The sequence below is a fragment of the Pollicipes pollicipes genome, unplaced genomic scaffold (assembly GCF_011947565.3).
Source record: "Pollicipes pollicipes isolate AB1234 unplaced genomic scaffold, Ppol_2.1 Scaffold_5518;HRSCAF=6526_pilon_pilon_pilon, whole genome shotgun sequence".
Taxonomy (NCBI): Eukaryota; Metazoa; Arthropoda; class Thecostraca; order Pollicipedomorpha; family Pollicipedidae; genus Pollicipes; species Pollicipes pollicipes.
The window spans coordinates 22,028-34,611 of record NW_023596696.1 but is presented as its reverse complement, the minus strand read 5'-3'; the positions used below and the strand labels follow the sequence as shown (position 1 = coordinate 34,611).

The 12,584-nt window shown below is 55.1% G+C and overlaps 1 protein-coding gene across 1 annotated transcript; it reads left to right on the top strand.

Moving 5' to 3' along the window:
• Window positions 1–10,673: 10,673 nt before the first annotated feature.
• On the top strand, window positions 10,674–12,259 carry LOC119102064 (arylsulfatase B-like; the record flags this gene model as incomplete). The annotated part of the gene is made up of 1 exon (XM_037225437.1): window positions 10,674–12,259. A coding segment is annotated over one exon (1,434 nt), but the record flags the coding sequence as incomplete, so codon positions are not given.
• Window positions 12,260–12,584: the final 325 nt, after the last annotated feature.

Sequence of the window (12,584 nt, the reverse complement as noted above, 5' to 3'; positions counted from 1 at the left end):
GATGCACTTCCTGTAACCTTAGGAGGGGTTGCATGGGTGGATGCAGGGTTGGCTTGACCTAATGGAGGCAGAGAGGTGAGCTCCGGGAGGCATAATGCAGGCGTGCCATTTCAGCTCAAGATAGCAAATTGTGTGTAAAATGGGACGACATCTGGCAAGCTTTGCAATTTCTGCCAGCCAAAAAGTGGTGGCCCGTTTCTCAACTGGGAAATAGTCTTGGGGATATATAAGGGTAGTCGGGGTTTTATTCGCTGCGTACCGTTTTCACTAAACCCTGTGGGGTCCCAAGAGTTTTGGGCCTCTTCTAAACATATCCCTCAATGAATATATATATATATATATATATATATATATATATATATATATATATTGTAAGATAACGAAGCAATGAAGAGCGCGGCTGACTATTTCAAACGTTAGCGGCACCTCCCTGCGCACCTCCCCCGCGCCTCCCTCTCTCCCACTGCCGCCGCGCCGGCCGGTTCGGGCGGCAGTCAGCTGACTCAGCAGACAGGGCTGAGGAGACGACCCCACATGTACCGGCCGGCCGGCTCGGCGTACACACAGCACACTCCCCCCCCCCCTGATCTTAGATCACAACACGTCACACATCATACACAGGGTCATACACATAATATAACGCGTCTCACTGGCTCATAGTATGGGCGCGCTGCGTACAGCACAACTTCTCCCCGGCGGCTGCGGCTCTCGGCTCACATCATGATCGTCAACTGCCAGCTCCTCAATGTTCCCTTCCGCCCGGCTCTGCCTCCGGCGCCCCGGCTTCCCTGACCTCGCGTTCTGCGCCCTGATCCACACGCGGAGCCGCTATTTGGAACACGCTCGGTTCGTCTACACCGGAGCCTTCCGCACGCCCCCCCCTTTCCTCACTCGCGTCATCTCGCTCCACCCTGGCGACAAGCAGGTCGCGCACGTGCCGAGGCATCCTGTTGACCCCACGTCTGCGCGGACAGCACTTTGGTGACGGTGCGAGCGAGCTACGTTTACCACATCGGCGGCTCGGGTCCCGCACCCCCCACACTGTCGCCAACACCAAACTTACATTTACCAGTACACTAGGCTCATCCACCCACTCCGTCAATTCCGCGCACGCGCATTCTTACCGGGTGCCGCGTTCGCAGGCGCGGTCTCATGTCCCATCCCGTCCCCTCGGTGTCACACTGTACGTATAGACCGCTTCAGCCACCGAACACTGTGACCGAGCCACGGCAGATTTGACCGTTGGGTGGCATCGTTCCACCACCCCGCTTCCAGGAAGGTGCATGAGTGCACGGAACCGGACCCGCGAGCCCCCTACGCCGCGCGAAGTCTCCAAAGCCTGCATTGTCTGTCGTCCGTCGGCCGGGCGCGACTGCAGAAATATGAGTGCGCTTAGCTCCATGGATGTCCAGAGAGTTTCAAGCACTCAGCGGAGTTCTGACAGCTCCCCCCGCCGCCTCGTCACTGGAGACGGCGGCACAGGTGACACCGTTGGACGCAACCGACAGCCACTACTACGGAACTCGAATCAGAACATCAACCCTGTTCTCACAGGAGCTCACAAAGCTGACGCTAACTGCCAGCTCGTACTCCTCGAGGTCGGCTTGAAGGTCTGCAGGCGCCGGCGACATCAGCATTTCGCTAGCCGCCTTTTGTCCTCAGCCGAGCTTTGCCCTAGAGCACGTCGGAGACCAGTGGTACACGGACCGAGAGTCATGTCATCATCTCCACAGTCCTGGCTCCCTCACACGATGGCCAAATTTTGTACCTTTCAGCACAGCGTCCATCTCGGCCATGTTAATGTGCACACGCTCGTCGCGCACGGAACCAGCTCCCGTCTTCCTCTATCTCCCCGTTCACTTCCAGGGCGGCTCCTAGTGCCAACGAACTAATGCGTCCACCCAACACTCCCGCCACGGCACCGTCCACGTCCCACTGTCCTCCGCGGGGTCAGCCTCTGCCGCACGGTGAAGCATCTCTTCCACCATCCCGATCATGCGTGCGTCTTTCACTTCCTCATCCCACGATGTTGTCACTGAGTTTATCAGGCGCTTTACGAACGAAGTCACGGGTCGAATCCACCCACAGACCGGCAGATGGGCGATCAGGCGGCCACACAGGGAGAATACACTCCGTTTAGTCAGTGGTCGCGGCGCGTCGATCACTTCGTTATCCCTCCGCCACACGAGCCGTGCTCGCTTCTCTCGACGCGCAGTCCAAGCACACAGGCGCCGTCGGACAGCCGCACGGCTGGCTTACAGTCGAGACCATACCAGCGGAGGTGGGCTTCCACATACTGCGCGGGGGCGACGTTTTCGTTGACGAAAATATCGTTCACATGCGGGGACGCTGCGCGGTCGACTCTGGAGTCCCAGCTCAGCACTGCAGCCAGGATCCTCTTCAGCACCAGCGGCGCTATGTTGAAACCGAATCCCAGACGCATCAGGCAGTACCGGGTGCCACGGAACACGACCGTCTGATAGGAACAGAGAGATTTTGTGAGCATGGATCTGTAGGTATGCCTTAAGGAGATTATCAGTGCAGCATCGCGCCCCAGCTTGCCGCCACTCCCGCAGCTTCTCGGCACACACGTCTGCGTCGGAGGCGCGAGCTGTGACGTGGTCATTGAGTTTATTACACATACATAATTCTTCACTGCTCCGGATGGAGGGTGAAGTTTGGGGACTAGCAGCGCGGGTTGATATTAGTAGTCCTTGGAGTGGTTCTTCCGTTACACACGCCTGAGACCACTTGGGTTTACGAACGCCCTGAGGAGATCTCGCCTTTCTCTCTCCAGTCGCCTTCGGATGTCAACATTAGCTGACTTTAAATGCAATTGTAATTTGTCCCATTTCTCCCTTATGCTGAGCTGCCGTTGCTTCCACAACTAGTGCTTACAATTTACAGAATTTCATGCAAATCCACACCTTCGCCTCCCTATCGTCAAGCGCTGCATTCATTCGTCGCATCCCTTATCAATTTCGTTCCAACAAGTTTGCCCTACTAGTGGCCCCACTAGTTTGCCCTACTCCAGTGGCACGCATGGCCGGATACACTGGCAAATTTGAGGTTTTAGGAAACTTGGACATACGTTTGCAATGTAAGTTCCTCCACACCTCGATACGTCAGGCTCTTTTACTCGAAGCATTCGGGTTCATTCGGGTGAAGGGTAAAAGCTTATAACTAAACGCCCTTTCCTCCAGTACAGGAGCATGACGACAGCGCACAGTTAATACGCTGTTGCCCTGTGGCCCTGAGTGGCTCTTCATCCTTAGTATCGCCCAGGTGCGTATCGCTCCCGAGGAGAGCCTGTCCTCTTTCTATGCCAACCACTCAGCGACTTACCGGCTGTCATTGTTGCCGTCCTTGCCGAGTGCGACAATCTTTCGCGAACGTCTTTACGAGAAACCTGTGACGCCTTTGCCGACTCGCCCCCTCCATAAAGTCTTATGAGCACTGTTCCTGTACAATGACAGCTCCTACGACAGACGCACCCTCCCTCTTGAATGAGGTCGGCCTTTCAACGTAATCACTTCAGCTCTGACGGTTCAAGTCCAGTTTTCTTTATGCACCAAATTACTAATGCGACAGACAGCATGCGCATAGGAGCCCTGTGTATAAAGTCATCTTTGGGCCCAAGCGCCCGCTAGGTTGTTATAAGTGTATCCAGATTATGTCTTTGGCTTTTTCCCCGATAGTCTGGTAACGTGGAGGGCATATTAATTTCCTTCAAAATTGCCCAGTTCAAAGGCCGAAATAATCGATCCACCTTAACACTGAGGTTAAATAATTTGTGACATAGTTTGATCACCGTGCTCCCCATTTAACCATGCCATCTCATGTCATCATTGCATTACACTCGAATCCGTGTGACAACACGCCCCATCAACAGGATACATATGTCCGACTCATTGAAACCCAGTTTATAATTTCTGTTGTAAGTTACGTGACCCACCCGCCCACTAACGTGTGTGTCACGCTACGTGTGTCACTAACGTGTATGTCACGCTATCGTACGTCACGTCATGTTACAAAAGTGCAATGTTTGCATGTGCATGTTTAATGTGCATGTTTAATGCCCCAGCAATTGGAAGTTTATTAGGTTCAGTTTAGTATGCAAGTTGTGCCTTTTCTGAAGAAGAAGGGAAATAGGGGAGGGAGGTATATTTCTAAAGAAATGTGGAAAAACCGTTCCGTACCGTTCTAAATATGCGAGGCCACTCAAGGGAGCCAGTGTGTTCTAGTTGCCACTCACTGCATCTTTCGATAAGTGAATGTTTTGTTTCCCCATAGAGTCTATCACCAGCCAATCCTTAATGTTAAATCATCGGCTGATTGTCAATGAATGTGGGTATATCATGTGAACGTAACGGCCTGCAGACAGATGCACCGGACATTAGGCCGATTTTTGGGAGCCATTTCATGCTTGGTCTAAATTCACCTGACCCGATTTTGGTTTGCTACTTCGGGTCACCATCAACAGGTAAACCTGCGACGCCTGATCAGTGACGGCTCCCCGTCCCCTCTTATTAATCTGATTGTATGCACGTACACCTGCTCACTATGTCGGCAACATTAGATTAGACACGGTGATTACATATGCCATCCTTCAGGATCTACCTGTCACATGCCGAGGTTGTCACGTCGCAAGACCTACATCGTAATGGTGCTTAATGAAACTTAGTCACTCTCTTGCATGTCTTACACGCTTCAATCACTGGTGGCACAGTCATCCGACCCTGTGGGCTGGCTGCCTCCCAATCCCGTCTATCTTGTTTGATGCGCACCGTTGACATGCTTCTAAACAAGTAAAGATCTGGTTTCCGTACGGTATAAGGCGTTTGCTCCATCAATGGTCAGGAGTCCATAATTTTCATTCATCGGTATTGTGACGTTGCATCGGAGTAAGCGCGAATTAATTGCAATTTCTGCGCAATTTTTGCAATATTTTCACAAATCCTTGTTCGAGGCTTTCGGACATTGCGAAGAGCATGGAAGTGGTCCTAGAGCTCTATGACGCTTGGTTTTGCGAGAACTCACTCTTGCAACCTTCTGTAACATTCTGCAACAATTGGGAAAACTCGCATTCATAATCTTTAATGCCCAGCGGGAGCATTTAAGGTGGTGTTAGAGCGTTATCGTGATTCGTTAACAGGTTAACTGTTCTTGCAACACGCTGCAACCCTTTCAACATTTTTCAAAACTCTCTTGTAAGAGCTCCGAAGCTTCGCAGCCCCGCTGAATGTGGTGTTAAAGCGCTGTGATCATTGATCATCGGGAGGGGGAGGGGGGAGGGGGGGGGGGGCAATAAAATGCCACGTAGCCGCGGTTGTCGGGCGCCGGCCGCTACGGGCGGCTAGCCTCACGCTTCAGTGATCGTAAGGCCGAAATTACGGCCCTCTCAGCCGTTAGCTGCTCGGCTAGGATCATCAGTCCGTGCAATAGCCCTAGTTGGCGATCCTTCAGCGGTTCGTATCGGATGTTAACTCTGATTCGCTACGGTTCACTTTCGTTCCCGCTGTTCGTTGCACAAAGCTAAAGACTTCTAATCGTAAGTTACTATGTGCAGTTCTGAGGGACGTTATGCATATGTGTAAGACGGTCTAATATTCCTCATATTCTCGGGGGATTCCCCGTAGAATCCCCCGAGAATAACATGATAGACTGCTGTTGCTCTAGATGTAGGTTATCTATAACCTTTCACCGTGAGTTTCGTCTTCTTCTATTACAAAGGCCTCTCAACCTACCCCGGCGTAAAAGGAGGTATGCAATATAGTGGAAGGGTACCTTGAGCAGCTTTGCTGTAATTAGTAATCCGTTTCAAGCTGGGTGGGAACAAAATGGCCGTCGGGGATCCGCCATGTAATGGAACCACGGTTTCGATTACCGCCTGTGTGAGAGTGGCGTACACCCCACTTCCTTGAATATGGTGCTAGCTAGACGAGCGCCCTCATAGCAATCCGCTGCCTTCACGGAGGAATTGTCTCAGTTGATGATGGCCGTGCTCATGTCCTCGAGGCATTGCAGTCCTATGTTCTAAAAGTTCGACTATTCTGGCGACACTCCGCATCAAAATTGGACGCCTCAACCGACTGGACAATCGAAACCAACGAACTCCTGGAACTTGAGGTAGAAACAAGGCAAGGTTTCGATAACACTCATCGGTGATTAGTTAACGGTCGGACGGCGGGATGATTTAACACGAGGCGAATACCAGCCCCCTGTGCTCGGGTAATCTACCGTGGGTGGAAGTAGGTTGAGCGTCCTTGGTTGATGTTGGTCCACTCCTGTCACTGCGCCCCACGCCCGTCAATTTTGTTCCGTACCCGCCTATTCAGCCTTGCTACGTAAAAAGGGTTTCTTACATCTGTATATTTTTACACACCTGGCTGAAAGCACGCTTGAACACGCGTTCAGTCACGCACATTCGATTGAACAACGTAACTGCAAGCAGAGGCGTGGTCACACGCTCCCTACGCGCCTGTCTGGTGGCACGCCTAAACAGTTATCTCAGTTTAGGCGCCCAGCCACAGTCATCTAGCTCAGTAACGTTACTCACATCAGAGGCTTCACTACACCCTTATACACAAAATGCCCACCACCGGTTTCTTACCCTCTGTCCGTTTTACCTCCCTCCGCCCTTCTGCCCTGCCCGACCCGCCCCCCTAACACGTGCCCATTTTCCCCTCCTAAATGTTTTGATAACAGGTGCTTCATCGCGCCCCGTGTCGGTCTCACGATCTCCTAACTGCACCACGAGGAGAGGGTGCCACGCCGGGTTAAATGGCCATGGGGGGGGGGAGGGGGGGAGCAGAGCAGGGACCGGGGAGAGCACACTTTGGCTGTTCTCGTTTCTTTCTTCAACTTACATTTTCCTATCTTGTCAACTGTAGCGGTCGGCGCTGCCGGAAGCCAACAGGAGTCCTCTGGCCAGGGCAACGTGTCGAGCTGGCTCCTCTCCTGCCATGCTACGGTCCCACCAGCTTTGCCCCAGATTTTGCGGCCGCCCATCCGACGCCGCCTGCGGCTGGTCGACCCGTCGTGGTCACTCCCATTCTTTTTCCAGCGGCTCCAAGGTTCTGAGTCTATCACTGACATTGTTTTCGTCAGTTTTTGCTTGTAGAAGTTGAGCCCTGACAGCTGGGGCCCTGCTCTCCAAAACATCGACCTCTCGGCCTACGGCGCAGCCACGTGTTCGGCTTTCGATCAGGCGTCCGTAACGTAATTTGCTCATTCAATATTTGTGTTGCCTAAGAAAGCATCTCAGAGATGTATGACTTCGTCTAACACTTCGTTGTTGCATCAGATGGAACGAGTCCCTAAAAAAATTGACTTCGCTGAAACCATGGCCTGAGTTTGACCTGGCATAGGGCAGCGACCTCACAAGGCAAATTTATTTTTTATACCAAACGATCCGTTGTTGAAACGTCTACAGCTATGCAATATTTGGGCGGCTGCGCTGCGCCGTTCTGAAACCATTCCGGAAAAACCTTCGGGAGGGGTCAATTTGACCCCTCACCCGAGCGCGTGTTAAGGACTATCGGGTGCCGAATGGCTCACCGGAAACATGTCGACTTTCAAAGCAAATAAATGAACATTCTCGCTATCCTACTCAAAGGACTTGAGACTTCGAGCAGGCTTTCCGACCTCAGTGCGATGCATTACGCAAAGCCGTTAAAATAGAATACAACTGAATGCACGTTAGTTGTTCCAAGTTGTCGTGGCGTTGTGCTGCGCACCAACTGGCGGCGACTCAGGCTCTAGCTTGGACTCGGATTCCAAACTTGCCCGCAGGCGGTTGGTTGTGTCAGCTGGCTCCGCTGTGGTTTGCGGCTCGGTCCGGCAGTCCGCTGGCGGCCTGTGGACCCCGGTGCGGCGGGAACGCGGGCGGCGTGGGACACGACTCCGCCGGATGCTCCGCTGCCCGGCTGCCTCCTGTACTGGGCAAGCCGTCATCACTTGAAGTGTGAAATGCGGTCATCCCCGGCTACATGCTGCGTTTCCTACATCCCGAGCTACATGCTGCGTTTCCGCCAGCGGGTCTCGCCCTGGTGATCTTGTTTTCGACCCTGGTCGATGATCGATGATCGATGATCTGGGCGCGCATCTACCCTTCTGGTATGGCCTGTGCGCTCAGACGCCTCGCTTGGGCGGCTGATAGGTCGCTGGCTTCCTGCCTCACATATCACGACCAGATGGCTGCTATGCAAAGTGGGAAGGCATTGAAAAAGGGGCAGAGGGGGATGCGATAGGAACCATACTAACAATACCAAACTACATGTACACGCGGTATTGGTCAAACGTGAACTCCGCCTTACACCCATTTCACTTTGCTGATCAGGCATGACAAGTTAGGCACAATGGGTATTGTCTAAATTACCCTTACTTTCGGTGAACTCCTTAGGCGATAGCTTTATGCGCAACGTAAAAAAGTCGACGTAATCACGTAGTTTATCATCCGTAATTATTATAAGCCAGTTGAAGGGTCTTGAAGGTAAGGAAGTTGAAAGGATGTGCCAGTCATTGAGGTCACGCGCCAACGAGTTGCCTCAGAACTATGCGCCGTTCGTTAATACTAATAAACCACTCGACTTCCATACAATGCACGGTCTAGGAAAGATCCCTATAGTTTCTCGTGTAAGGTCATCATGGACCCGGCCTGGCCTCGCTGTGTGACCTGCCAAGCAACATCTTCGCTGCTTTAATGAAACACACTACTTACCGTTGCTGCCCGTGCATCTCTAGAATTGTACATCAGCACAATGGCCGTATCAACGGACAGCAGCTGAATTTCGACTAGTTTCTCGCGTTTTTTGGACGCCTCGATCACTAACCGCGCTTATAATGCATCATGTTTTTGTCGTTTGCTTTTATTAAAGCCCTTTGAACCAGAAATGATCATTTCAGGGCTATGGGATGAAGGGAAATGGTTAACGGTGTGGCAGACTTGCATGCTTCTGGGGGCCAACAGCCGAGCTTTAACTCGCGCGTACGCCCTGGGTACCCGGTCGGGGTCCCCCTTCCCACGGGGCTCCCGGCCCACTCGTGGCTGACGCATGCGGCCTGCCCCGGACAAGCTGAGTGCCGCGAGAATGCAGGATGAAGCAAGATAGAGGATAAAAGGGAAGGATGTAATAATACATAATGCAGGCTTTTGCCTTCAGGGCACTCCTTCCAGTTTCTGACGGGCACAGTTCTGAGTTCATTTCTGTTATGAATAACAAATTGTTGTAAACTTCACAACTGTCCTCAGCAATTCAAGATTGCGCTTTTCCTAGGCTTAAACAGTGCCTGCCAGATAAACACGCCGCCGGGATTCTTTTTCTTCGGTGAGTAAGGAGAGATGTCAAACTTTCTGGACTTTCCTGCGAGTTTGTACCAAAATTTTGTTAAATCTTCCAACATACGGCGAAAACCTCTCTGCTAAGCGGAAGGTTCATGTCCCCCCCTGTCCACCTCCTAAATACGCCCCTGTACCGAGCATAGTGGGCCGCCGCGTTCAGCCCCTTCCGGGCGACAGCAGTAACACGCCCGCACTGCTGCGATGTTTGCTACGTGGCAGGGTCTGCGTCTGAGGTAGAGCTCGGACATTACCCCACTTCCGTATCCCATGCCTTTGAATTGGTCTCTATACCTCGCCCAAAGCGCTTCAATCAGCTCTCAAGACATTTTGGAAATATTATTTTGGCTTTGCCATTAGGACCCCGCTCTTTGGCCCACTGATCGCTCGTTGTTCAGGTCGCTTCAGTCCCATCACCCAGCGGTCTGTGGACTTACTCAGGGTCCGGCCCGACTACCCTGGGCACTGCCTTGAAAACACCAACTGTCTCAAGTCTCGAGAATCTCTACCGCTGCAGCGCCGGGTACCTTCGGGACTCCGGGACCATGACTGCGAGATCGTGGCTCTGGGATCTCCGGGACTTCGGGACCGTGACTCCGGGACCGGGACTCCTTGACCTCCGGGACTCCGGGACCGGGACTCTGGGACCTCCGTGACTCCGGAACCGTGACTCCGGGACTTTCAGAACTCCGGAACCTAGCCTCCGACCCTGTAGGAAGCATCCCTCCTGCCGGTGGTACTCAATCCACAGACTCAGAGGTGACTCGGCTATTTGCTATCACTGCGAAAGGCGCTTCAAGTTATCGATCCCTCGATGTTGACTTTCCGGGCGTGCACGCGAAGCTCAATATTGACCGGGGTTTGCGTGTTATCGCGGCCAGCCGCCGACAAACAAAGCGGTGTGCTGAGACCGTCGAGTTCCCAGACAGCGAAGATGCCTGGCCGCCAGGTTCTCTGACCTGTGCGAAGGCGGGGCCTGTTGCGATTGGTTAGAAGCGCCGCACAGTTTTTATGCGACCGGCAGTCATCTCAGACGGCCGGTTTTAACCAGCGGGGCCTGCGCCTTATCAGCACCGTGGTGTGCTTTGACGGCGGCCGGACGGGCGTCACACGCCGCAAAAGCCGGCAGTGATACCGGAATAATCCGGACAACCACACTTGCGGCCGCCGCCGGCGCCGCGCTGCCCCGGCGCCTGTCACAGCGACGCAGTCGGCCGCCGGCGGTACGTGACGCAGCACTCGGCGTAGCGTGAGAAGATGCGCGCACCGGGCCGGGGCCGCAGCCGGGCGTGGCTGGCGCCGCTGCTGATGGCGCTCCCTCTCCGCCGCCCAGGCCGCGCCGCCGCCGCCCCATCTCGTCCTTATCGTGGCCGACGATCTGGGCTACAACGACGTGCCGTGGCACAACACGCTGCTGCGCGCGCCGGCGCTGGCGCGGCTGGCGGCCGGAGGCGCCGTGCTGGAGCAGGCGTACGTGCAGCCCATCTGCACGCCGAGCCGCTCCGCCCTCCTCACCGGGCGCTATCCGTTCCGGCTGGGACGGCAGCACGACGTGCTGTGGCCGGAGGAGCCGACCGGGCTGACGCTGCAGGCCGAGCTGCTACCGCGCCGGCTACGCGCCGCCGGCTACCGCACGCACGCCATCGGTAAGTGGCACTTGGGCTTCTGCCGGCGCGAGTTCACGCCCACCGCGCGCGGCTTCCAGTCGTTCCTCGGCTTCTGGACCGGCTCCCAAGACTACTACGCGCACACGCGCAGGCTCGAGGACGGCTCGTTCGGGCTCGATTTCCGACAGAACCTGAGCGTGGCGCGCCAGTACCGCGGGCGCTACTCGGCCGAGGTGTTCGCCGAAGAGGCGGAGCGTATCATCCTCGCTCACCAGTCCGAGAAGCCGCTCTTCCTGTACCTGGCCTTCCAGAGCGTGCACGCGCCGCTGCAAGTACCCAAGCGATACCGAGACCTGTACCCGGGTGTGCACGACCGCGACCGGCGCACGTTCTGCGGCATGGTGTCGGCGCTGGACGATGCCGTGGCGCGCGTGGAGAAGGCGCTCCGGCACAGCGGCCTCTACAACAACACTGTCATTGTATTCACGACTGACAACGGCGGCCAGGTGCTGGCCGGCGGCAACAACTACCCGCTGCGGGGCAATAAGGTGACGCTGTGGGAGGGCGGCACGCGCGCCGCCTCCTTCGTCCACTCGCCACTGCTGAAGAAGCGGGGCTACGTGAACCGCGGCCTGATCCACGTCACCGACTGGTTCCCGACGCTCCTGAGGTTGGCCGGCCGGCCGACCGTGCCCGCCGACGACCTGGACGGCTTCGACCAGTGGGACACGATCTCCCGCGACCGGCCAAGCCCGCGCGACGAGCTCGTCTACAACATCGACGTGGAGAAGCGGCTGAGTTCCGCCATCCGCGTCGGGAACATGAAGCTCATCTGGGGCCACCCGGGCAGCAAGAACGGCTGGTACCCGGAACCGGGCGTGATCGAGTTGTGGCCGCTGGTGCCGACCGAGCTGGCGCCGACGCGCTACCAGCTGGCGGACCACCGCTGGACGGGCGACAACACCACCTGGCTGTTCGACCTAGCGGCCGACCCCACCGAGCACATGGACCTGTCGGCCGAGCGGCCGGCCACGGTCGCCGAGCTGAAGCACCGGCTGCTGCGCCACCGCAGCCAACTCGTGCCGGCCGATTGTCCCCCCAACGACCCGCTCGGCAGCCCCGACAACTTCGGCCACGTGTACGCCACCGGCTGGTGCTAGCCTCCCTCCGTCGGCTGCTGGTGGTGCCTCCCATGAGCTGTCGCTATTGTCTACTCGGTGACCGTTTCCAGTGCTGCACTTTAGGGAAGGAAGTATCACCGGCTAAACGCAGCAAAAGGTGTGGACAGGAAGCACTTTATAGGCACATTAAACGACGTTTGAAATCCACTCTGTCTTTGCAGCGGGTTGCGTGATACAACTCTTTCCAAATGCGTGCTACGAGCAACGAAACTACACGGAAACCCGCCGGACCTTGTGACGGTGGCGGATCTAGCCCGAGTTTTTTTTTTGGGGGGGGGGGCAAACCGTTCGTCGCCAGCTGGCTGGTGTGGGATCCGAGGTCCAGTGCATGGTGCCTCTCGCGAGTATCTAGTAGGGGCACCATTCAAAACCGAAAAAATACCGAAATGCTTTTGAATCTTGAACTGAAGTTAAAACAAAACCGGTAAAACAGTTAAAGTTAAAACAGACGGTAAG